Source organism: Salvelinus fontinalis, unplaced genomic scaffold (assembly GCF_029448725.1).
Source record: "Salvelinus fontinalis isolate EN_2023a unplaced genomic scaffold, ASM2944872v1 scaffold_0450, whole genome shotgun sequence".
Lineage (NCBI taxonomy): Eukaryota > Metazoa > Chordata > Actinopteri > Salmoniformes > Salmonidae > Salvelinus > Salvelinus fontinalis.
Window position 1 is genome coordinate 88,674 of NW_026600659.1, and position 26,151 is coordinate 114,824.

Consider the following 26,151-nt stretch of genomic DNA (forward strand, 5'->3'; position numbering starts at 1 on the left):
TCATATAGTATAGTGGTGTATCATATAGTACAGTATAGTGGTGTATCATATAGTACAGTATAGTGTTGTATCATATGGTATAGTGTTGTATCATATAGTATAGTATCATATTGTATAGTATAGTGTTGTATAACATAGTATAGTATCATATTGTATAGTATAGTGTTGTATCATATAGTATAGTATCATAGTGTATGGTATAGTGTTGTATCATATAGTATAGTATCATATTGTATAGTATAGTGTTGTATCATATAGTATAGTGTTGAATTATATAGTATAGCATAGTGTTGTATCACATAGTATAGTATCATATTGCATAGTATAGTATAGGGTTGTATCATATTGCACAGTATAGTATAGCATAGTATAGTGTTGTATCATATATTATAGTATAGTGGTCTATCACATTGTATAGTATAGTGTTGTATCACATAGTATAGTATCATATAGTGTTGTATCACATAGTATAGTATCATATTGTGTAGGACCATATAGTATAGTGTTGTATCATATAGTACAGTATAGGGTTGTATAGTGTAGTGTATTCTTACCTGTGCGATTCTGCATTTCAGCTCAGCTCTCTCCAGTTGCCATGCACATGTGTCCTTAGTGTACTGCAGCTGTAGCTCGCTCCTCTTCGCCTCCTCTCTCTTCACCTCCAGCTGCACCTCCTCCACTACAGTCTTCAGATCCAACAAAATCCTTCTGTTCTCCCCTCCCTGAGAATCAATACAGCATCACTACAGCATCACTACAGCATCAATACAGCATCACTACAGCATCACTACAGCATCAATACAGCATCACTACAGCATCAATACAGCATCAGTACAGCATCAGTACAGCATCACTACAGCATCACTACAGCATCACTACAGCATCATTCATCACTCTGTTCTCCCCTCCCTGAGAATCAATACAGCATCACTACAGCATCACTACAGCATCAATACAGCATCAATACAGCATCACTACAGCATCAATACAGCATCACTACAGCATCAGTACAGCATCACTACAGCATCACTACAGCATCACTACTGCATCACTACGGCATCACTACAGCATCAATACAGCATCACTACAGCATCACTAGAGCATCAGTACAGCATCACTACAGCATCACTACAGCATCACTACAGCATCACTACAGCATCATTCATCACTCTGTTCTCCCCTCCCTGAGAATCAATACAGCATCACTACAGCATCAATACAGCATCACTACAGCATCATTCATCACTCTGTTCTCCCCTCCCTGAGAATCAATACAGCATCACTACAGCATCAATACAGCATCACTACAGCATCACTACAGCATCACTACAGCATCAACCATCCCTCTGTTCTCCCCTCCCTGAGAATCAATACAGCATCACTACAGCATCACTACAGCATCACTACAGCATCACTACAGCATCACTACAGCATCAATACAGCATCACTACAGCATCACTACAGCATCACTACAGCATCAACCATCCCTCTGTTCTCCCCTCCCTGAGAATCAATACAGCATCAATACAGCATCACTACAGCATCACTACAGCATCACTACAGCATCACTACAGCATCAACCATCCCTCTGTTCTCCCCTCCCCGAGAATCAATACAGCATCACTACAGCATCACTACAGCATCACTACAGCATCAATACAGCATCACTACAGCATCAATACAGCATCACTACAGCATCAGTACAGCATCACTACAGCATCACTACAGCATCACTACAGCATCATTCATCACTCTGTTCTCCCTCCCTGAGAATCAATACAGCATCACTACAGCATCACTACAGCATCAACCATCCCTCTGTTCTCCCCTCCCCGAGAATCAATACAGCATCACTACAGCATCACTACAGCATCAATACAGCATCACTACAGCATCATTAATCCCTCTGTTCTCCCCTCCCTGAGAATCAATACAGCATCACTACAGCATCAATACAGCAACACTACAGCATCACTACAGCATCACTACAGCATCACTACAGCATCAACCATCCCTCTGTTCTCCCCTCCCCGAGAATCAATACAGCATCACTACAGCATCACTACAGCATCAATACAGCATCACTACAGCATCACTACAGCATCACTACAGCATCACTACAGCATCAACCATCCCTCTGTTCTCCCCTCCCCGAGAATCAATACAGCATCAGTACAGCATCACTACAGCATCAATACAGCATCACTACAGCATCATTAATCACTCTGTTCTCCCCTCCCTGAGAATCAATACAGCATCACTACAGCATCAACCATCCCTCTGTTCTCCCTTCCCTCAGAATCAATACAGCATCACTACAGCATCACTACAGCATCAATACAGCATCACTACAGCATCAATACAGCATCACTACAGCATCACTACAGCATCACTACAGCATCACTACAGCATCATTAATCACTCTGTTCTCCCCTCCCTGAGAATCACTACAGCATCACTACAGCATCACTACAGCATCACTACAGCATCACTACAGCATCACTACCGCATCACTACAGCATCACTACAGCATCACTACAGCATCACTACAGCATCACTACAGCGTCACTACAGCATCACTACAGCATCACTACAGCATCACTACAGCATCACTACAGCATCACTACAGCATCATTAATCCCTCTGTTCTCCCCTCCCTGAGAATCAATACAGCATCACTACAGCATCACTACAGCATCACTACAGCATCAATACAGCATCACTACAGCATCACTACAGCATCACTACAGCATCATTACAGCATCACTACAGCATCACTACAGCATCACTACAGCGTCAATACAGCATCACTACAGCATCACTACAGCATCAATACAGCATCACTACAGCATCACTACAGCATCACTACAGCATCACTACAGCATCACTACTGCATCACTACAGCATCACTACAGCATCACTACAGCATCACTACAGCATCACTACAGCATCACTACAGCATCAATACAGCATCACTACAGCATCATTCATCACTCTGTTCTCCCCACCCTGAGCATCAACACAGCATCACTACAGCATCACTACAGCATCACTACAGCATCAATACAGCATCAATACAGCATCACTACAGCATCACTACAGCATCACAGAGTTAGCTGTAGTTGGTGACATTCAGAAACACTCAGAACAAAAAACTAAATCGTAGTGCAACAAGTAGTGAACCAGATGTGTCATCTAACACGTAGAATTACAACATCTCCCTGTGCTGTAGTGTGAAATGATTTCAATTCAGTCTACTTGTATCTCAGCAACTTGTCTTAACAGTATCTCCTTCTCTCGTATCCATTCTTCCTTGTCCTGTCCGTGGCGTTTCTTTAAGTGCTCAAACTTCTTTTTCAGGCGGGAGTGATGAGTCCCTGGCTCATGTCCCGGAGGAAGTTCCACTGATGTTCCAACCGTTCCAGGATGAGACTGTTCGTAGAACGGAGTGACTGTTGGCGGGGAGGAGAACGTCCTGAACGGGCTGCGACTCTTCCCTCTGCCCCTCTCTCTTTCTCTTTCCAGACGGGAGCAGGGAACGAATTCCCAGTCCTGCGCTGGCACGTACCCGCCGCCACCGCCTCCTCCACTACGCAAATCTGACCCATTTCCGAACGCAGCATTCCACATTTCTCAACGTGCAGTGACAAATAAACACAAACTGATGACAGCCTTCGGTTGACCGGTGCCTTCGGTTTTTGTCGTTGCAGCAGCAGCATAATTATCCGAAGCCGGCGATTCCCCCGGCCGCGTCCGTCGCTCTCAACGCTGAACCAGCAGCAGTCGGAGGGCATGCGGCGATGTACGCGTTTGTCCCTTCCATGTCACCGCGCCGCGCCAAGGTCAACAATCGGTCATTATGCGGCGGAACTCTACTGATGCTATCTGGATTTATTATCCAAACTTCTGTCGGCTATTCATTATTCCTACATTGAAAAGTACAATGCTACGGTTATCGCCCAGGCTACTGCCCTGTGCAGTGCACTGTGTGGGTGACGAACACCCAGTAAGCTGTTGTTACGTGGGACAGGACGAGTACCCAATAATACACCTAGCCCACTGATGTAAGAGCTGGGGAACTATTTTTACACCCTGTAACCACGTATATCATTTTACTCAATAACCCCACTGGGTAGCGTAGACTACTAAGTAACGGAGCCGGGAGTAGGTCGCGCGGAAGCCCCCCGGTGTTGAATAAATATGAATTAATCACGTCTGTTTACTACCGGGACCATTATGTCGCGGGCTCTGAAGAAGATGTGACTGCGGAATGTGGATCAAGTGGTAGACTAAGGCTATCCGAGAGGGTTGTGACCGTTACCATAGCGATAAATGTGTTCAGCTCGCTGGTTATAACCTAGTGGTTGTTTATTGGCTTCACACACACACACACACACACACACACACACACACACACACAGTAGCCAAGCCAAACACCGGAACCACGTTTCTGTATTCGCAGTTAGTTTGCAGCCTATTTTGATACAAGAAAAGGCTGTGCTCCGTTATTTCACAAGACCTTTCATTGCCTTCCAAATCTCTGAATAGACTCGGGACATCTGAAAACATCTTACCTGTTATGCAATGTCCAGCTGTTTGGCCTCCAAAAACACCCAAAACACCCAAAATAAGCTATCCAAATAACGGGTCTTTCTGGTCAATTGTTAATGAAAATCAGAATGGTCCCTAAATCCAACGGAAATAACCGTCTTGGTCAGAAATATATTTATTTTTCCTGATGCCTTTTTTTCATTGGACAACTCCACCAGACGAGTCGCGAGAGCCCCGCGTACTTCTCCCTCACAGCTGGTCTTAATACCGTTTATGACGTCATATCCACACCGCCGGATGAGAATCGCCGTGTGTTCCCGCCCCGCCCCCGGTCTCAGTGGCCAGTAGAACTTACGGGATAAACAAGTCCCACATCCAAAACAAACCCAAAATCAAATGTTATTGGTCATGTGCACATATTTGCTGCAGATGTTATCGCAGGTGTAGCGAAATGGCGTCTGTTTTCTAGGTCCAATAGTGCAGTAAAACCTAACAAAAACACAACAATTACACCCCCCCAAAAAATATCAGAACGAGCAATGGCATGTATGTATATGATGGTGTGTATATACATCATCACAATATAGGACTAGAAAAGGAATGTACAGCAGTAGTTATATAGGATGAGCCTTGACCAGAATAAAGTGGGTAAAACAGTATATAAACATAATTTAAAGTGATCAGTGTTCAATGACTATGTAGACAGAGCAACAGTTACTATTTTTCATTTAGTTTATGTAGTACATATTTCTTACTGTTTAAATCTCTGTATTGTTGGTTAAGGGCTTGTAAGTACGCATTTCACAGTACTCCAGGTGAATACTCTGTTGATGGATTAGGTGTCCCTAACACTGCTATACTCCAGGTGAATACTCTGTTGATGGATTAGGTGTCCATAACACTGCTATACTCCAGGTGAATACTCTGTTGATGGATTAGGTGTCCCTAACACTGCTATACTCCAGGTGAATACTCTGTTGATGGATTAGGTGTCCCTAACACTGCTATACTCCAGGTGAATACTCTGTTGATGGATTAGGTGTCCCTAACACTGCTATACTCCAGGTGAATACTCTGTTGATGGATTAGGTGTCCATAACACTGCTATACTCCAGGTGAATACTCTGTTGATGGATTAGGTGTCCCTAACACTGCTATACTCCAGGTGAATACTCTGTTGATGGATTAGGTGTCCCTAACACTGCTATACTCCAGGTGAATACTCTGTTGATGGATTAGGTGTCCATAACACTGCTATACTCCAGGTTAATACTCTGTTGATGGATTAGGTGTCCCTAACACTGCTATACTCCAGGTGAATACTATGTTGATGGATTAGGTGTCCCTAACACTGCTCTGTTGATGGATTAGGTGTCCCTAACACTGCTATACTCCAGGTGAATACTCTGTTGGTGGATTAGGTGTCCTTAAAACACTGCTATACTCCAGGTGAATACTCTGTTGGTGGATTAGGTGTCCCTAACACTGCTATACTCCAGGTGAATACTCTGTTGATGGATTAGGTGTCCCTAACACTGCTATACTCCAGGTGAATACTCTGTTGATGCATTAGGTGTCCCTAACACTGCTATACTCCAGGTGAATACTCTGTTGGTGGATTAGGTGTCCCTAACACTGCTATACTCCAGGTGAATACTCTGTTGGTGGATTAGGTGTCCCTAACACTGCTATACTCCAGGTGAATACTCTGTTGGTGAATTAGGTGTCCCTAACACTGCTATACTCCAGGTGAATACTCTGTTGATGGATTAGGTGTCCCTAACACTGCTATACTCCAGGTGAATACTCTGTTGATGGATTAGGTGTCCCTAACACTGCTATACTCCAGGTGAATACTCTGTTGGTGGATTAGGTGTCCCTAACACTGCTCTGTTGATGGATTAGGTGTCCCTAACACTGCTATACTCCAGGTGAATACTCTGTTGGTGGATTAGGTGTCCCTAACACTGCTATACTCCAGGTGAATACTCTGTTGATGGATTAGGTGTCCCTAACACTGCTCTGTTGATGGATTAGGTGTCCCTAACACTGCTGTACTCCAGGTGAATACTCTGTTGGTGGATTAGGTGTCCCTAACACTGCTATACTCCAGGTGAATACTCTGTTGGTGAATTAGGTGTCCTTAAAACACTGCTATACTCCAGGTGAATACTCTGTTGATGGATTAGGTGTCCCTAACACTGCTGTACTCCAGGTGAATACTCTGTTGGTGGATTAGGTGTCCCTAACACTGCTATACTCCAGGTGAATACTATGTTGATGGATTAGGTGTCCCTAACACTGCTATACTCCAGGTGAATACTATGTTGATGGATTAGGTGTCCCTAACACTGCTGTACTCCAGGTGAATACTCTGTTGGTGGATTAGGTGTCCCTAACACTGCTATACTCCAGGTGAATACTCTGTTGGTGAATTAGGTGTCCTTAAAACACTGCTATACTCCAGGTGAATACTCTGTTGATGGATTAGGTGTCCCTAACACTGTTGTACTCCAGGTGAATACTCTGTTGGTGGATTAGGTGCCCCTAACACTGCTATACTCCAGGTGAATACTATGTTGATGGATTAGGTGTCCATAACACTGCTATACTCCAGGTGAATACTCTGTTGATGGATTAGGTGTCCTTAAAACACTGCTATACTCCAGGTTAATACTATGTTGATGGATTAGGTGTCCATAACACTGCTATACTCCAGGTGAATACTCTGTTGATGGATTAGGTGTCCTTAAAACACTGCTATACTCCAGGTTAATACTCTGTTGATGGATTAGGTGTCCCTAACACTGCTATACTCCAGGTGAATACTCTGTTGATGGATTAGGTGTCCATAACACTGCTATACTCCAGGTGAATACTCTGTTGATGGATTAGGTGTCCTTAAAACACTGCTATACTCCAGGTTAATACTCTGTTGATGGATTAGGTGTCCGTAACACTGCTATACTCCAGGTGAATACTATGTTGATGGATTAGGTGTCCCTAACACTGCTCTGTTGATGGATTAGGTGTCCCTAACACTGCTATACTCCAGGTGAATACTATGTTGATGGATTAGGTGTCCCTAACACTGTTATACTCCAGGTGAATGCTCTGTTGGTGGATTAGGTGTCCATAACACTGCTATACTCCAGGTGAATACTCTGTTGATGGATTAGGTGTCCCTAACACTGCTATACTCCAGGTGAATACTCTGTTGATGGATTAGGTGTCCCTAACACTGCTATACTCCAGGTGAATACTCTGTTGATGGATTAGGTGTCCCTAACACTGCTATACTCCAGGTGAATACTCTGTTGGTGGATTAGGTGTCCCTAACACTGCTATACTCCAGGTGAATACTCTGTTGATGGATTAGGTGTCCCTAACACTGCTATACTCCAGGTGAATACTCTGTTGATGGATTAGGTGTCCCTAACACTGCTATACTCCAGGTGAATACTCTGTTGATGGATTAGGTGTCCCTAACACTGTTCTACTCCAGGTGAATACTCTGTTGATGAATTAGGTGTCCCTAACACTGCTATACTCCAGGTGAATACTCTGTTGATGGATTAGGTGTCCATAACACTGCTATACTCCAGGTGAATACTCTGTTGATGGATTAGGTGTCCCTAACACTGCTATACTCCAGGTGAATACTCTGTTGATGGATTAGGTGTCCCTAACACTGCTATACTCCAGGTGAATACTCTGTTGATGGATTAGGTGTCCCTAACACTGCTATACTCCAGGTGAATACTCTGTTGATGCATTAGGTGTCCCTAACACTGCTATACTCCAGGTGAATACTCTGTTGATGGATTAGGTGTCCCTAACACTGCTATACTCCAGGTGAATACTCTGTTGATGGATTAGGTGTCCCTAACACTGCTATACTCCAGGTGAATACTCTGTTGATGGATTAGGTGTCCATAACACTGCTATACTCCAGGTGAATACTCTGTTGATGGATTAGGTGTCCCTAACACTGCTATACTCCAGGTGAATACTCTGTTGGTGGATTAGGTGTCCCTAACACTGCTATACTCCAGGTGAATACTCTGTTGGTGGATTAGGTGTCCCTAACACTGCTATACTCCAGGTGAATACTCTGTTGGTGGATTAGGTGTCCCTAACACTGCTATACTCCAGGTGAATACTCTGTTGATGGATTAGGTGTCCCTAACACTGCTATACTTCAGGTGAATACTCTGTTGGTGGATTAGGTGTCCCTAACACTGCTATACTCCAGGTGAATACTCTGTTGGTGGATTAGGTGTCCCTAACACTGCTATACTCCAGGTGAATACTCTGTTGGTGGATTAGGTGTCCCTAACACTGCTCTGTTGATGGATTAGGTGTCCCTAACACTGCTATACTGTACATGCATGGGTACTATATATAGGTAGGTCCTGTGTGGGTTTACAGACTGGGCCTCCTATACACCCACAGCATACTGTTGTTCCTTCCTGCATTTTGCATCAGAGTTCTGGGGGACCTCTAAAATAAGGTTAGATGAGGGACCATTCACTGTTAACCTTGTCTACTCACCTAATAATATACGGTGTCTCAGCCCCAGAGGTGAGTGGTCTTCTCCAGTGTCTCAGCCCCAGAGGTGAGTGGTCTTCTCCAGTGTCTCAGTCCCAGAGGTGTGTGGTCTTCTCTAGTGTCTCAGTCCCAGAGGTGTGTGGTCTCCTCCAGTGTCTCAGTCCCAGAGGTGTGTGGTCTTCTCCAGTGTCTCAACCGCAGAGGTGTGTGGTCTTCTCCAGTGTCTCGGTCCCAGAGGTGTGTGGTCTTCTCCAGTGTCTCAGCCCCAGAGGTGTGTGGTCTTCTCCAGTGTCTCAACCCCAGAGGTGTGTGGTCTCCTCCAGTGTCTCAACCCCAGAGGTGTGTGGTCTTCTCCAGTGTCTCAGCCCCAGAGGTGTGTGGTCTCCTCCAGTGTCTCAACCCCAGAGGTGTGTGGTCTTCCCCAGAGGTGAGTGGTCTTCTCCAGTGTCTCAACCCCAGAGGTGTGTGGTCTCCTCCAGTGTCTCAGTCCCAGAGGTGTGTGGTCTTCTCCAGTGTCTCAACCCCAGAGGTGTATGGTCTTCTCCAGTGTCTCAACCCCAGAGGTGTGTGGTCTCCTCCAGTGTCTCAGCCCCAGAGGTGTGTGGTCTCCTCCAGTGTCTCAACCCCAGAGGTGTGTGGTCTCCTCCAGTGTCTCAGTCGCAGAGGTGTGTGGTCTTCTCCAGTGTCTCAACCCCAGAGGTGTGGGGTCTCCTCCAGTGTCTCAGCCCCAGAGGTGTGTGGTCTTCTCCAGTGTCTCAGCCCCAGAGGTGTGTGATCTTCTCCAGTGTCTCGGTCCCAGAGGTGTGTGGTCTTCTCCAGTGTCTCAACCCCAGAGGTGTGTGGTCTTCTCCAGTGTCTCAGTCCCAGAGGTGTGTGGTCTTCTCCAGTGTCTCGGTCCCAGAGGTGTGTGATCTTCTCCAGTGTCTCAGTCCCAGAGGTGTGTGATCTTCTCCAGTGTCTCAGTCCCAGAGGTGTGTGGTCTTCTCCAGTGTCTCAGCCCCAGAGGTGAGTGGTCTTCTCCAGTGTCTCAGCCCCAGAGGTGTGTGGTCTCCTTCAGTGTCTCAGTCCCAGAGGTGTGTGGTCTTCTCCAGTGTCTCAGCCCCAGAGGTGTGTGATCTCCTCCAGTGTCTCAGTCCCAGAGGTGTGTGGTCTTCTCCAGTGTCTCAGTCCCAGAGGTGTGTGGTCTCCTCCAGTGTCTCAACCCCAGAGGTGTGTGGTCTTCTCCAGTGTCTCAACCCCAGAGGTGTGTGGTCTTCTCCAGTGTCTCAGCCCCAGAGGTGTGTGGTCTTCTCCAGTGTCTCAGTCCCAGAGGTGTGTGGTCTTCTCCAGTGTCTCAACCCCAGAGGTGTGTGTTCTTCTCCAGTGTCTCAGTCCCAGAGGTGTGTGGTCTTCTCCAGTGTCTCAACCCCAGAGGTGAGTGGTCTTCTCCAGTGTCTCAGTCCCAGAGGTGTGTGGTCTTCTCCAGTGTCTCAACCCCAGAGGTGTGTGGTCTTCTCCAGTGTCTCAGCCCCAGAGGCGTGTGGTCTTCTCCAGTGTCTCAGTCGCAGAGGTGTGTGGTCTTCTCCAGTGTCTCAACCCCAGAGGTGTGGGGTCTCCTCCAGTGTCTCAGCCCCAGAGGTGTGTGGTCTTCTCCAGTGTCTCAGCCCCAGAGGTGTGTGATCTTCTCCAGTGTCTCGGTCCCAGAGGTGTGTGGTCTTCTCCAGTGTCTCAACCCCAGAGGTGTGTGGTCTTCTCCAGTGTCTCAGTCCCAGAGGTGTGTGGTCTTCTCCAGTGTCTCGGTCCCAGAGGTGTGTGATCTTCTCCAGTGTCTCAGTCCCAGAGGTGTGTGATCTTCTCCAGTGTCTCAGTCCCAGAGGTGTGTGGTCTTCTCCAGTGTCTCAGCCCCAGAGGTGAGTGGTCTTCTCCAGTGTCTCAGCCCCAGAGGTGTGTGGTCTCCTTCAGTGTCTCAGTCCCAGAGGTGTGTGGTCTTCTCCAGTGTCTCAGCCCCAGAGGTGTGTGATCTCCTCCAGTGTCTCAGTCCCAGAGGTGTGTGGTCTTCTCCAGTGTCTCAGTCCCAGAGGTGTGTGGTCTCCTCCAGTGTCTCAACCCCAGAGGTGTGTGGTCTTCTCCAGTGTCTCAACCCCAGAGGTGTGTGGTCTTCTCCAGTGTCTCAGCCCCAGAGGTGTGTGGTCTTCTCCAGTGTCTCAGTCCCAGAGGTGTGTGGTCTTCTCCAGTGTCTCAACCCCAGAGGTGTGTGTTCTTCTCCAGTGTCTCAGTCCCAGAGGTGTGTGGTCTTCTCCAGTGTCTCAACCCCAGAGGTGAGTGGTCTTCTCCAGTGTCTCAGTCCCAGAGGTGTGTGGTCTTCTCCAGTGTCTCAACCCCAGAGGTGTGTGGTCTTCTCCAGTGTCTCAGCCCCAGAGGCGTGTGGTCTTCTCCAGTGTGTGTTGAAAGCTTGTAAATAGTAACTGCTGAAACGTGGAATAGTGTCCCGCATCACGTGTGACCTTAGACGGGAATGTTCCAAAATAAAAATACAAAACCAAATAAAAATATGACTAAACAAAAATATGTGTCTATGCAAAGTGAGACGGACGTTACAGGACGAAGAAGAGAGTAAAGAGGAAGACGAGTTTGAAGATGGTGGTATAGGAGAGTGAAGAGAACAGGACGAGGATGAGGATGAGCAGAATGATGGGTTGAAACATCTAGGTGGGTTAATTGGACAGAGAAGGAGGACGAGTCAGGAAAACAGAATGGTAGAAAGACAGGAAGAGAGAACAGATTAAAAGCAGGTTAAACAATACTGACATTCAGACCAAATAGAGGCCTGTCCTACAGTAGATGTAATACTGACATTCAGACCAAATAGAGGCCTGTCCTACAGTAGATGTAATAATGACATTCAGACCAAATAGAGGCCTGTCCTACAGTAGATGTAATAATGACATTCAGACCAAATAGAGGCCTGTCCTACAGTAGATGTAATACTGACATTCAGACCAAATAGAGGCCTGTCCTACAGTAGATGTAATACTGACATTCAGACCAAATAGAGGCCTGTCCTACAGTAGATGTAATACTAACATTCAGACCAAATAGAGGCCTGTCCTACAGTAGATGTAATACTGACATGTCTACAATGCATACATCTACTAAACAATGTAGCAATCATGTTTCTCCAGACACTAGTGTGTGTGTGTGTGTGTGTGTGTGTGTGTGTGTGTGTGTGTGTGTGTGTGTGTGTGTGTGTGTGTGTGTGTGTGTGTGTGTGTGTGTGTGTGTGTGTGTGTACGTGCTGTGCATGTGTGTGCACTAATGTGTGTGTGTGTGTACTGTGCATGTGTGTGCACTAATGTGTGTGTGTGTGTGTGTGTGTGTGTGTGTGTGTGTGTGTGTGTGTGTGTGTGTGTGTGTGTGTGTGTGTGTGTGTGTGTGTGTGTGTGTGTGTGTGTGTGTGTGTGTGTGTGTGTTGTTGTGTGTGATCATTTATGTTGTTAATACAACCACGCAAAAGAATACACTTGTTTGAGGTTCTTTCCAATGTTTTAAGGGGTTTATGAAAAGTATATTTCCATCCTTACTTTTAATAAGTCCTTTGTATTGGTGTGACTTGACGGACCAGATGGGACTCATTCCCTCTCAAACTAAAAGGAGAAACCAATGCTTTCTCTGGTAGGCTCAACCTACCTGGCACCCCTAGAAATAACCTCAAGTCAAAACCGTTACAGTATGTACGTACTGTGTATGCACTAATGGGTGTGTGTAAGTGTGTGCCAGGGTTTCCGTTAGGAAATGTGGCGCCGGACATTTTAATTTACCGGACATTTAAGAGGGGGGGGGGGTCAAAAGGCCTACGGAAACCCTGGTGTGTGTCTAACTCTGTTCAACTTACAGACAGTGGTTCCTCCTCTTTGTCCTCTGGCTTGGGGACATCCAGTCTGTCTATAAAGCCCTGCAGCTCCTTCCTGAAGGCCTTCATCTGAGCGGTGATCCTGTACAACAACTCGTGCTCCCTGACGGTGCTCCCTTCCTCCTCGTAAAGCTCCCCGTTGGAGACCATATAGACCCGTGCCTCAGCCATGATGGTACTGGTGTCTGCTATCAGCCTGTCGATGGTGCGGCCCAGCCGCTCTGCTTCTATACGGATGTCTACCATCTGCTGCCGGTCCTTCAGGCTGCGGGGGAGGAAGCGGCTCTCGGGGGAGTAGAGGGTGCGGGTGGGGGTCAGGCACCGGATGTTACGCACCTGGATTGGTAGGGGAGACGGGATAACCTTAAGTTAGCTTGTCAGCTTGTCAGCTTTCACCGTATTCAATACACAAAGCATTATGGGTTACTGTGGTACATGATGCTGTATCACCTCGTCCGAGTCGCTCTCCCCTCCGATGGGGCCTTCTCGTTTACGGTGGGGTGGGAAGCGTGACGAGGTGGAGGCGTCGTCTCCTCCGTCACTCTCTGCGTCACTTTCCCGGGGGCTGGCCCTGATGCCCAGGTGTGATGCCAGGTCGTAGCGCTGCATGTTGGACAGGAGGACTCGGTTCTCATACTGCATCTGCATCACCTGTAGAGGTAAGGAGACAGGGTAGCATTATGTTAGCGTTGGAGATGGATAGCATTATGTTAGCGTCAGAGACAGGATAGCATTATGTTAGCGTCAGAGATGGATAGCATTATGTTAGCGTCAGAGACAGGATAGCATTATGTTAGCATCAGAGATGGATAGCATTATGTTAGCGTTAGAGATGGATAGCATTATGTTAGCATCAGAGATGGATAGCATTATGTTAGCATCAGAGATGGATAGCATTATGTTAGCATCAGAGATGGATAGCATTATGTTAGCGTCAGAGATGGATAGCATTATGTTAGCGTTAGAGATGGATAGCATTATGTTAGCGTCAGAGATGGATAGCATTATGTTAGCGTCAGAGATGGATAGCATTATGTTAGCATCAGAGATGGATAGCATTATGTTAGCATCAGAGATGGATAGCATTATGTTAGCGTCAGAGATGGATAGCATTATGTTAGCGTCAGAGATGGATAGCATTATGTTAGCGTCAGAGATGGTTAGCATTATGTTAGCGTTAGAGATGGATAGCATTATGTTAGTGTCAGAGATGGATAGCATTATGTTAGCGTCAGAGATGGATAGCATTATGTTAGCGTCAGAGATGGATAGCATTATGTTAGCGTCAGAGATAGATAGCATTATGTTAGCGTCAGAGACAGGATAGCATTATGTTAGCGTCAGAGATGGATAGCATTATGTTAGCGTCAGAGATAGATAGCATTATGTTAGCGTCAGAGATAGATAGCATTATGTTAGCGTCAGAGACAGGATAGCATTATGTTAGCGTCAGAGATGGATAGCATTATGTTAGCGTCAGAGATAGATAGCATTATGTTAGCGTCAGAGATGGATAGCATTATGTTAGCGTCAGAGACAGGATAGCATTATGTTAGCGTCAGAGATAGATAGCATTATGTTAGCGTCAGAGATAGATAGCATTATGTTAGCGTCAGAGATGGATAGCATTATGTTAGCGTCAGAGATAGATAGCATTATGTTAGCGTTAGAGACAGGATAGCATTATGTTAGCATCAGAGATGGATAGCATTATGTTAGCGTCAGAGATGGATAGCATTATGTTAGCGTCAGAGATGGATAGCATTATGTTAGCGTCAGAGATAGATAGCATTATGTTAGCGTCAGAGATGGATAGCATTATGTTAGCGTCAGAGATGGATAGCATTATGTTAGCGTCAGAGATGGATAGCATTATGTTAGCATCAGAGATGGATAGCATTATGTTAGCGTCAGAGATGGATAGCATTATGTTAGCGTCAGAGATGGATAGCATTATGTTAGCGTTAGAGATGGATAGCATTATGTTCGCTTCAACTGTCAGCTTCATTTCAATTCAATCAATTCAGGAAGTAAACTGAAATTCCACTTCCAACATGTTCTCACAGAGAAACATTGAGAGAATTTTGAATTCCAGGTAACTACCTGAATTGAAGGAATTAAAATCGAAATGGCCCCAACCTTGCCAGAAAATAAAAAAAAAATACACAGAGCATCGTGGGTAGTGTAGTCCATCACGATGCCTCACCTTGCCACTCAGCTCGTTGATCTGTAGCCTGGCAGCCTTTAGCTCCTCCTGCAGGACCTCCACCTTGGCCCGGTCTGCAGCCGCCCCGGCACCACCTCCTCCACCACCAGCGCCGTGCCTGGAGCCCTCCTTGTACTTCAGCTTGTTCAGCTCTCCCGTCACCTAAAAGAAAGATTTAGTAGCGTGGGGGGGGGGGGGGGGGGGGGATTGAAACAGGATGTACTTTAATTATAAAACTACCTTCTGTCAAACAGGAGCAGACCTCATGGGAACACAGCCATCGCTGACTGTAAAATGGCTCTGGACTAAAGAACGTCTGTTACATCTGTGGTTCTCAACCTGGGGTACGTGTCCTGTTCCCCCAGGAGATACACGGTAAACCTTATGAGACCAGGTGTCCTTCCCCCAGGAGATACACGGTAAACCTTATGAGGCCAGGTGTCCTTCCCCCAGGAGATACACGGTAAACCTTATGAGACCAGGTGTCCTTCAACCCAGGAGATACATGGTAAACCTTATGAGACCAGGTGTCCTTCCCCCAGGAGATACACGGTAAACCTTATGAGACCAGGTGGCCTTCCCCCAGGAGATACACGGTAAACCTTATGAGGGGCCATTTGGCCTGATGATACGTTACTACGAGGGGGTGTTGAGAGAGAGCTAAATGTGATCAGTAACGACAAATACTCTACTATATGACCCACACGTAGAATGTAAACAGCAGCTTTCCAAATTGCACCCTATTCCCTATATAGCACACTAGTTTCAATCAGAGCCCTTTGGTCCCTGGTCTAAAGTAGTGCACTATATAGGGAATAGGGTGCCATTTGGGAATAACCCTGTTGTTCTCCTCTACATCCTGCAGTAGTAAGTGCACTACATAGGGAATAGGGTGCCATTTGGGAGCCACCTTGTTGTTGTCCTCCTCTGAGTCCTGCAGGTTCCTCCTAAGTAGCTCTGCCTCGTCCTCCACCAGCTGTAGCTGCTGTCTCAGCTCCCTGAGTTCCTCTCCCTGCTCCCTGCTGCAGCCATGCTCAGCCGAGCCTCCAGCCACCTCATCCCTGGCAATGCATCAATCAACACGTCAATCAATGCATCAATCAATCAATACATCAATCAATACATCAATCAATACATCAATCAATCAATACATCAATCAATACATCAATCAATACATCAATCAACACGTCAATCAATTCATCAATCAATCAATACATCAATCAATACATCAATCAATACATCAATCAATACATCAATCAATACATCAATCAATACATCAATCAACACGTCAATCAATTCATCAATCAATCAATACATCAATCAATACATCAATCAATACATCAATCAATCAACACATCAATCAACACACCAATCAACACATCAATCAATCAATCAATACATCAATCAATACATCAACCAACACATCAATCATTCAACACATCAATCAATACATCAATCAATCAACACGTCAATCAACACATCAATCAATACATAAATCAATCAATACATCAATCAATACATCAATCAATGCATCAATCAACGCATCAATCAATGCATCAATCAATACATCAATCAATACATCAATCAATGCATCAGTCAATCAATACATCAATCAATACATCAATCAATGCATCAATCAACGCATCAATCAATACATCAATCAATACATCAATCAATGCATCAATCAATACATCAATCAATACATCAATCAACACATCAGTCAACACATCAATCAACACATCAATCAACACATCAATCAATATATCAACAATCAATATATCAACAATCAATACATCAATCAATATATCAACCAATCAATACATCAATCAATGAAATGTATCTTGTTTATTTACAAAGATATATATCTGAGAGGATTTGATTGGTATAAGCAATATGGTGAAACTTTTATCAAGCCTATCAGAGAGCAGGGTGGTGCTACTACCATATTGCTGACACCTGTCAAATCCTCTCAGATCTCCACAAGTACATCCAGTCTATAGGGCGTAGGGTTTAGGGTTTGGGGTTTAGGGTTTAGGGGTTTGGGCCTCCGTGTCTCTCCTCCAGTTCAAGCCTCAGTCCTCTATTCCCTCCCTCCCTCCCCCTCCCTCCCTCCCTCCCTCACTCCCTCCCTCCCTCCCTCCCTCCCTCCCTGTCTGTCTGTCTGTCTGTCTGTCTGTCCTCTTCTCCAGTTCAGGCCTCAGTCCTCTATTCTCCACCTCCCTCCCTCCCTCCCTGTCTCTCCTCTCCTCCAGTTCAGCCTTCAGTCCCCTATTCCCTCCCTCCCTCCCTCCCTCCCTCCCTCCCTCCCTCCCTCCCTCCCTCCCTCCCTGTCTCTCCTCTCCTCCAGTTCAGCCTTCAGTCCCCTATTCTCCATCTCCCTCCCTCCCTCCCTCCCTCCCTCCCTCCCTCCCTCCCTCCCTCCCTCTCATGTCCTCCAGTTCAGCCTTCAGTTCCCTATTCTCCACCTCCCTCCATCCCTCCCTCCCTCCCTCCCTCCCTCCCTCTCCTCTCCTCTCCTCTCCTCCAGTTCAGCCTTCAGTCCCCTATTCCCTCCCTCCCTCCCTCCCTCCCTACCTGTCTCTCATGTTCTCCAGTTCAGCCTTCAGTCCCCTATTCTCCACCTCCCTCCCTCCCTCCCTCCCTCCCTCCCTGTCTCTCATGTCCTCCAGTTCAGCCTTCAGTTCCCTATTCTCCACCTCCCTCCCTCCCTCCCTCCCTCCCTCCCTCCCTCCCTCCCTCCCTCCCTCCCTCCCTCCCTCCCTCCCTCCCTCTCCTCTCCTCTCCTCCAGTTCAGCCTTCAGTCCCCTATTCCCTCCCTCCCTCCCTCCCTCCCTACCTCCCTCCCTACCTGTCTCTCATGTCCTCCAGTTCAGCCTTCAGTCCCCTATTCCCTCCCTCCCTCCCTACCTGTCTCATGTCCTCCAGTTCAGCCTTCAGTCCCCTATTCTCCACCTCCCTCCCTCCCTCCCTCCCCCCCTCCCTCCCTCCCTCCCTCCCTCCCTCCCTCCCTGTCTCTCATGTCCTCCAGTTCAGCCTTCAGTTCCCTATTCTCCACCTCCCTCCCTCCCTCCCTCCCTCCCTCCCTACCTACCTACCTACCTACCTGTCTCTCATGTCCTCCAGTTCAGGCCTCAGTCCTCTATTCTCCACCTCCCTCCCTCCCTCCCTCCCTCCCTCCCTCCCTCCCTCCCTCCCTCCCTCCCTGTCTCTCCTCTCCTCCAGTTCAGCCTTCAGTCCCCTATTCCCTCCCTCCCTCCCTCAATCCCTCCCTCCCTCCCTCAATCCCTCCCTCTCATGTCCTCCAGTTCAGCCTTCAGTCCCCTATTCCCTCCCTCCCTCCCTACCCTCCCTCCTTACCTGTCTCTCATGTCCTCCAGTTCAGCCTTCAGTCCTCTATTCTCCACCTCCAGCTCTACGATCTTCCTCCCCAGGATGTTGGCTTCCTCCTCCACCAGTCTCAGTCTCAGTTTCAGCTCTGACTCCCGGGTGGTAGCGGGTCCCCCAGCCTCTCCCTTGGGCCCAGGACTGTCCACGTCCCCGTAGAACGAGCGGTACTTCTGCAGCTCGTGTTCCAGCCGGTCCTTCTCCTTGTCAATTTTAGCCATCTTCTTCCTCATTAAAACGGCTTCCTCCTTGATGAAGGCTAGCTGGCATTTCAGATCTTCGTTGTCCTCCTGAGTAGAGCAGAAGAATATATATATATGTTTTTGGTTTTGGTCTCTCGTCGTTATAGTTTGACGAATAACAACATTGTTGAACATAGTGTCGTGCCTCTATTGGAGTCTGTGGGATCCTCTTCTCTTTCTGAACATCCCTGCCTCCTCTCCTCTTCAGCGACAGCTGCACAGAATAAAGATGACATCATCAGCCCAGTCTGTATTATAATAGACCTGGCCTGTATTATATTAGTACCTGGCCTGTAGACCTGGCCTGTAGACATGACCAGTTTTATAATAGACCTGGCCTGTATTATATTAATACCTGGCCTGTAGACATGACCAGTTTTATAATAGACCTGGCCTGTAGACCTGGCCTGTAGACCTGGCCTGTATTATATTAATACCTGGCCTGTAGACCTGGCCTGTAGACCTGGCCTGTAGACCTGGCCTGTATTATAATAGACCTGGCCTGTAGACCTGGCCTGTATTATAATAGACCTGGCCTGTAGACCTGGCCTGTAGACCTGGCCTGTAGACCTGGCCTGTAGACCTGGCCTGTATTATAATAGACCTGTTAACTGTTGTACATGACTGATGGAACCTGTTGTGGACAGTTAAATGTGCTTTACAGACAGACTGTCAATCATTAAAACATAACTCTCAGAACCTCTTAACTAACAAGCTTGTGATGAGTAACCAGACCCTTGTGTTAAAACTCCCTGAGCTAACGTCTCGGCTTTAGCTCGGCAGGCTAACACAGTGTTATGGCACGCAGGAGACCTGGGTTTGAATCCAGCCGGTCACATGACACTGCAGAACCTTGCCCTCCCTGACAACAGGTGTCCTCATCACCTCCTTCTCCAGCTGGTTGTGCAGGGCCTGCTCGGTCACCTCCACCTAACCCACCACCCTAACCCTCCCTGTCCCCCCCACCTCACCCCTTCCCTCCCCCTCATCACCTCCTTGCCTTCTCCAGTTGGTTTTGCAGGGCCTGCTCGGTCACCTCCACCTAACCCTAACCCTAACCCACCACCCAAACCCTCCCCTGTCTACCCCTAACCCTCCCTGTCCCCCCCACCTCATCCCTTCCCTCCCTTCCCCTCCTCACCTCCTTCTCCAGCTGGTTGTTCAGGGCCTGCTCGGTCACCTCCACCTAACCCTAACCCACCACCCTAACCCTCCCTGTCCCTCCCCCATCACCTCTTTGGCCTTCTCCAGTTGGTTTTGCAGGGCCTGTTTGGTCACCTCCACCTCTATCAGCTTTTGCCTTAGCTGCTCGTTCTCCTCCTCCGTCTTCGTCCTTTTCTCCTCCACGTTCTCCAACTCATGGTGCAGACGCACTGATACATCCTTCGCTACCTAGTTAAGGGGGAGTGAGACAGGGAGGGGCAGAGAGACAGGGAGGGAGAGGGAGAGAGACAGGGAGGGAGAGGGAAGGGGAGAGGGAGGGAGGGAGGGAGGGAGGGAGGGAGGGAGGGAGGGAGAGGGAGAGAGACAGGGAGGGAGGGAGAGGGAAGGGGAGAGGGAGAAAGACAGGGAGGGAGGGAGGGAGGGAGGGAGGGAGGGAGGGAGGGAGGGAGGGAAGGAAGGAAGGAAGGGGAAAGGGAAGGGGAGAGGGAGAAAGACAGGGAGGGAGAGGGAAGGGGGGGGAGACAGGGATGGACACAGACAGGGAGGGAGAGGGAGAGGGAGAGGGAGGGAGAGGGAGGGAGACAGACAGGGAGGGAGAGGGAAGGGGAGAGGGAGAAAGACAGGGAGGGAGGGGGAAAGGGAAGGGGAGAGGGGGAGGGAGAGAGACAGGGAGGGAGAGGGAAGGGGAGGGAGACAGGGATGGAGGGGGAGAGAGACAGGGAGGGAAGGGGAGAGGGGGAGAGATACAGGGAGGGAAGGGGAGAGGGGGAGAGAGACAGGGAGGGAAGGGGAGGGAGACAGACAGGGAGGGAGAGGGAGGGAGAGAGAGAGACAGGGAGGGAGGGGGAGAGAGACAGGGAGGGAGGGGGGAGGGAGGGAGGGGAGAGAGATGGGCCATGGTCTATTAGTCTACAGTCCATTCTGAAAGTATTCAGACCCCTTGACCTTTACCACATTCTGTTACATTACAGCCTTGTTCTAAAATGGATTCAATGGTTTTTTCCCCTCATCAATCTACACACAATACTCCACAATGACAAAGCAAAAACAAGTTTTAAAACCCCCAGAAATACCACATTTACATAAGTATTCAGACCCCTTACTCAGTACTTTGTTGAAGCACCTTTGTCAGTGATCACAGCCACGAGTCTTCTTGGGTATGACGCTACAAACTTGGCACACCTGTATTTGGGGAGTTTCTCCCATTCTTCTCTGCCAATCCTCTCAAGCTCTGTCAGATTGGATGGGGAGCGTTGCTGCACAGCTATTTTCAGGTCTCTCCAGCGATGTTTGATCGGGTTCAAGTCCGGGCTCTGGTTGGGCCACTCAAGGACATTCAGAGACTTGTCCCGAGGCCACTCCTGCGATGTCTTGGCTGTGTGCTTAGGGTTGTCGTCCTGTTGGAAGGTGAACCTTCACCCCAGTCTGAGGTCCTGAGTGCTCTGGAGCAGGTTTTCATCAAGGATCTCTCTGTACTTTGCTCCGTTCATCTTTCCCTCGATCCTGACTAGTTTCCCAGTCCCTGCCACTGAAAAACATCCCCACAGCATGATGCTGCCACCACCATGCTTCACCGTAGAGATGCTGCCAGGTTTCCTCCAGACGTGACACTTGGCATTCAGGCCAAGGAGTCCAATCTTAGTTTCATCAGACCAGAGAATCTTGTTTCTCATGGTCTCAGAGTCCTTTAGGTGCCTTTTGGCAAACTCCAAGCGGGCTGTCATGTGCCTTTTCCTGAGGAGTGGCTTCCACCTGGCCACTCTACCATAAAGGCCTGATTGGTGGACTGCTGCAGAGATTGTTGTGCTTCTGGAAGGTTCTCCCATCTCCACAGAGGAACTCTTGAGCCCTGTCAGAGTGACCATCTGGTTCTTGGTCACCTCCCTGACCAAGCCCCTTTCCCCCCGATTGCTCAGTTTGGCCGGGTGGCCAGCTCTAGGAAGAGTCTTGGTGGTTCCAAACTTCTTCCATTTAAGAATGATGGAGGCCACTGTGTTCTTGGAGACCTTCAATGCTGCAGAAACCCTATGACATATAGAGTCTAGATAACATTACCTTATGACATATAGAGTTTAGATAACATTACCTTCAGGTCACACCCTATGACATATAGAGACTAGACAACATTACCTTCAGGTCACACCCTATGACATATAGAGTCTAGACAACATTACCTTCAGGTCACACCTTATGACATATAGAGACTAGACAACATTACCTTCAGGTCACACCTTATGCCATATAGAGTTTAGATAACATTACCTTCAGGTCACACCCTATGACATATAGAGACTAGACAACATTACCTTCAGGTCACACCTTATGACATATAGAGTTTAGATAACATTACCTTCAGGTCACACCCTATGACATATAGAGTCTAGACAACATTACCTTCAGGTCACACCCTATGACATATAGAGACTAGACAACATTACCTTCAGGTCACACCCTATGACATATAGAGTCTAGACAACATTACCTTCAGGTCACACCTTATGACATATAGAGACTAGACAACATTACCTTCAGGTCACACCTTATGACATATAGAGTTTAGATAACATTACCTTCAGGTCACACCCTATGACATATAGAGACTAGACAACATTACCTTCAGGTCACACCCTATGACATATAGAGACTAGACAACATTACCTTCAGGTCACACCCTATGACATATAGAGACTAGACAACATTACCTTCAGGCCACACCCTATGACATATAGATTCTAGACAACATTACCCTATGACATATAGAGTCTAGACAACATTACCTTCAGGTCACACCCTATGGCATATAGAGTCTAGACAACATTACCCTATGACATATAGAGTCTAGACAACATTACTTTATGACATATAGAGTCTAGACAACATTACCTTATGACATATAGAGTCTAGACAACATTACCTTATGACATATAGAGTCTAGACATCATTACCTTATGACATATAGAGTCTAGACAACATTACCCTATGACATATAGAGTCTAGACAACATTACCTTCAGATCAAACCCTATGACATATAGAGTCTAGACAACATTACCTTCAGGTCACACCCTATGACATATAGAGTCTAGACAACATTACCTTCAGGTCACACCCTATGACATATAGAGTCTAGACATCATTACCTTATGACATATAGAGTCTAGACAACATTACCCTATGACATATAGAGTCTAGACAACATTACCTTCAGGTCCCACCCTATGACATATAGAGTCTAGACCACATTACCCTATGACATATAGAGTCTAGACAACATTACCTTAAGGTCAAACCCTATGACATATAGAGTCTAGACAACATTACCTTCAGGTCACACCCTATGACATATAGAGTCTAGACAACATTACCTTCAGGTCACACCCTATGACATATAGAGTCTAGACAACATTACCCTATGACATATAGAGTCTAGACAACATTACCTTCAGGTCACACCCTATGACATATAGAGTCTAGACAACATTACCCTATGACATATAGAGTCTAGACAACATTACCCTATGACATATAGAGTCTAGACAACATTACCCTATGACATATAGAGTCTAGACAACATTACCCTATGACATATAGAGTCTAGACAACATTACCCTATGACATATAGAGTCTAGACAACATTACCTTCAGGTCACACCCTATGACATATAGAGTCTAGACAACATTACCTTCAGGTCACACCCTATGACATATAGAGTCTAGACAACATTACCTTCGGGTCACACCCTATGACATATAGAGTCTAGACAACATTACCTTCAGGTCACACCCTATGACATATAGAGTCTAGACAACATTACCTTCAGGTCACACCTTATGACATATAGAGTCTAGATAACATTACCCTATGACATATAGAGTCTAGACATCATTACCTTATGACATATAGAGTCTAGACAACATTACCCTATGACATATAGAGTCTAGACAACATTACCTTCAGGTCAAACCCTATGACATATAGAGTCTAGACAACATTACCTTCAGGTCACACCTTATGACATATAGAGTCTAGACATCATTACCTTATGACATATAGAGTCTAGACAACATTACCCTATGACATATAGAGTCTAGACAACATTACCTTCAGGTCACACCCTATGACATATAGAGTCTAGACCACATTACCCTATGACATATAGAGTCTAGACAACATTACCTTCAGGTCAAACCCTATGACATATAGAGTCTAGACAACATTACCTTCAGGTCACACCCTATGACATATAGAGTCTAGACAACATTACCTTCAGGTCACACCCTATGACATATAGAGTCTAGACAACATTACCCTATGACATATAGAGTCTAGACAACATTACCTTCAGGTCACACCCTATGACATATAGAGTCTAGACAACATTACCCTATGACATATAGAGTCTAGACAACATTACCCTATGACATATAGAGTCTAGACAACATTACCCTATGACATATAGAGTCTAGACAACATTACCCTATGACATATAGAGTCTAGACAACATTACCCTATGCCATATAGAGTCTAGACAACATTACCTTCAGGTCAAACCCTATGACATATAGAGTCTAGACAACATTACCTTCAGGTCACTTCCTATGACATATAGAGTCTAGACAACATTACCTTCAGGTCACACCCTATGACATATAGAGTCTAGACAACATTACCTTCAGGTCACACCCTATGACATATAGAGTCTAGACAACATTACCTTCAGGTCACACCCTATGACATATAGAGTCTAGACAACATTACCTTCAGGTCACACCTTATGACATATAGAGTCTAGATAACATTACCCTATGACATATAGAGTCTTGACAACTTCAGGTATTTTAACAAACCTAACACATTGGTAAATCTAAGCGCAGGCAGTAGCGCTATAGGTTCATTGGTGTGTCAGAAATATTTCTGCTATTTTCACTATCACAATTATCGGCGCACTTGTTGGCGTTGGCGCGAAAGGGCTTGGTTTTGATGAATAAACAAGTTGTGGGTGTCTCGAGGCTTGGCCCCTCACTGAAATACAATGGTTCATTGGATCAGTGTAAAACTTTGCACATCCACTGCTGCCATCTAGTGGCTAAAATCTAAATTGTGCCTGTGCTGGAATAATACATTATGGCCTTTCTCTTATATCAAAGATGATGGTACAAAAAAATACAAAAAAACAGTTGTTTTTTTCTTTGAATTTTCTTTTACCAGATCTAATGTGTTATATTTTCTTACATTCATTTCACATATCCACAAACTTCAAAGTGTTTCCTTTCAAATGGTATCAATAATATGCATACCCTTGCTTCAGGTCCTGAGCTACAGGAAGTTAGATTTGAGTATGTGATTTTAGGCGGGGTTTTTTTAAACGGCACGGATCCTTAAGAGGTTTTTAACCCGAGCCAAAAATAGTTATCCTAGAGTCTAGACAGCGCCTTACCTTCAAGTCCTGCTCCAGGGCTCTCAGTAGCTCTCCGTCTACCTCTCCGGTCTGAGCAAACCTCATCCTCTTCCTCTCCGCCTTCCTCAGACGGTACTGGAGAATCCGGCAGTTCTTATTGGCTCGCTCCAGCTCGCGACGCATGTCCTGCAGCTGGCAGGCGTCCTCTTCATAGAACGTGTCTCTCATCTCGTCCATCTCCGCTCTCATCTCCTCTATCTCCGTCTAATGGGAACGAATGAGAGAGAGAAAGATGGAGAGGGACACAGCAATTAGATCATCAATAAAAACATTATAGATGCAACAGCAAAGGCGTCATGCCCATAGGGGCACAGGGGCACAGGGGCATAGGGGCATAGGGGCATAGGGGCACAGGGGCACAGGGGCACAGGGGCACAGGGGCACAGGGGCATAAGGGCACAGGGGCATAGGGGCACAGGGGCACAGGGGCACAGGGGCATAGGGGCATAGGGGCATAAGGGCACAGGGGCACAGGGGCACAGGGGCATAGGGGCATAGGGGCACAGGGGCATAGGGGCACAGGGGCACAGGGGCATAAGGGCACAGGGGCACAGGGGCACAGGGGCACAGGGGCACAGGGGCACAGTGGCACAGTGGCACAGGGGCACAGGGGCACAGGGGTATAGGGGCACAGGGGCACAGGGGCACAGGGGCACAGGGGCACAGGGGCATAGGGGCACAGGGGCACAGATGGCACAGGGGCACA

General features: G+C 46.9%; 1 protein-coding gene across 3 annotated transcripts in view; it reads right to left on the bottom strand.

Moving 5' to 3' along the window:
* Window positions 1–634: 634 nt before the first annotated feature.
* LOC129846087 (protein SOGA3-like) overlaps window positions 635–26,151 on the bottom strand; it is a 29,216-nt gene continuing 3,699 nt past the window's right edge. For 2 of the 3 annotated variants that reach the window (XM_055914079.1, XM_055914081.1), the window contains 10 exons: window positions 25,425–25,649; window positions 20,057–20,215; window positions 18,969–19,037; window positions 18,555–18,871; window positions 16,108–16,258; window positions 15,198–15,359; window positions 13,442–13,642; window positions 12,974–13,327; window positions 9,106–11,786; window positions 635–722 (listed from right to left, as the gene is read on the bottom strand). In XM_055914079.1, the coding sequence (XP_055770054.1) occupies window positions 11,676–11,786; window positions 12,974–13,327; window positions 13,442–13,642; window positions 15,198–15,359; window positions 16,108–16,258; window positions 18,555–18,871; window positions 18,969–19,037; window positions 20,057–20,215; window positions 25,425–25,649 (1,749 nt within the window). In that variant the 3' untranslated portion in view covers window positions 635–722; window positions 9,106–11,675. Of the gene's footprint in view, window positions 723–2,642; window positions 2,658–9,105; window positions 11,787–12,973; window positions 13,328–13,441; window positions 13,643–15,197; window positions 15,360–16,107; window positions 16,259–18,554; window positions 18,872–18,968; window positions 19,038–20,056; window positions 20,216–25,424; window positions 25,650–26,151 lie in introns of those variants that run through there. The other variant, XM_055914080.1, reaches the window with a different exon arrangement.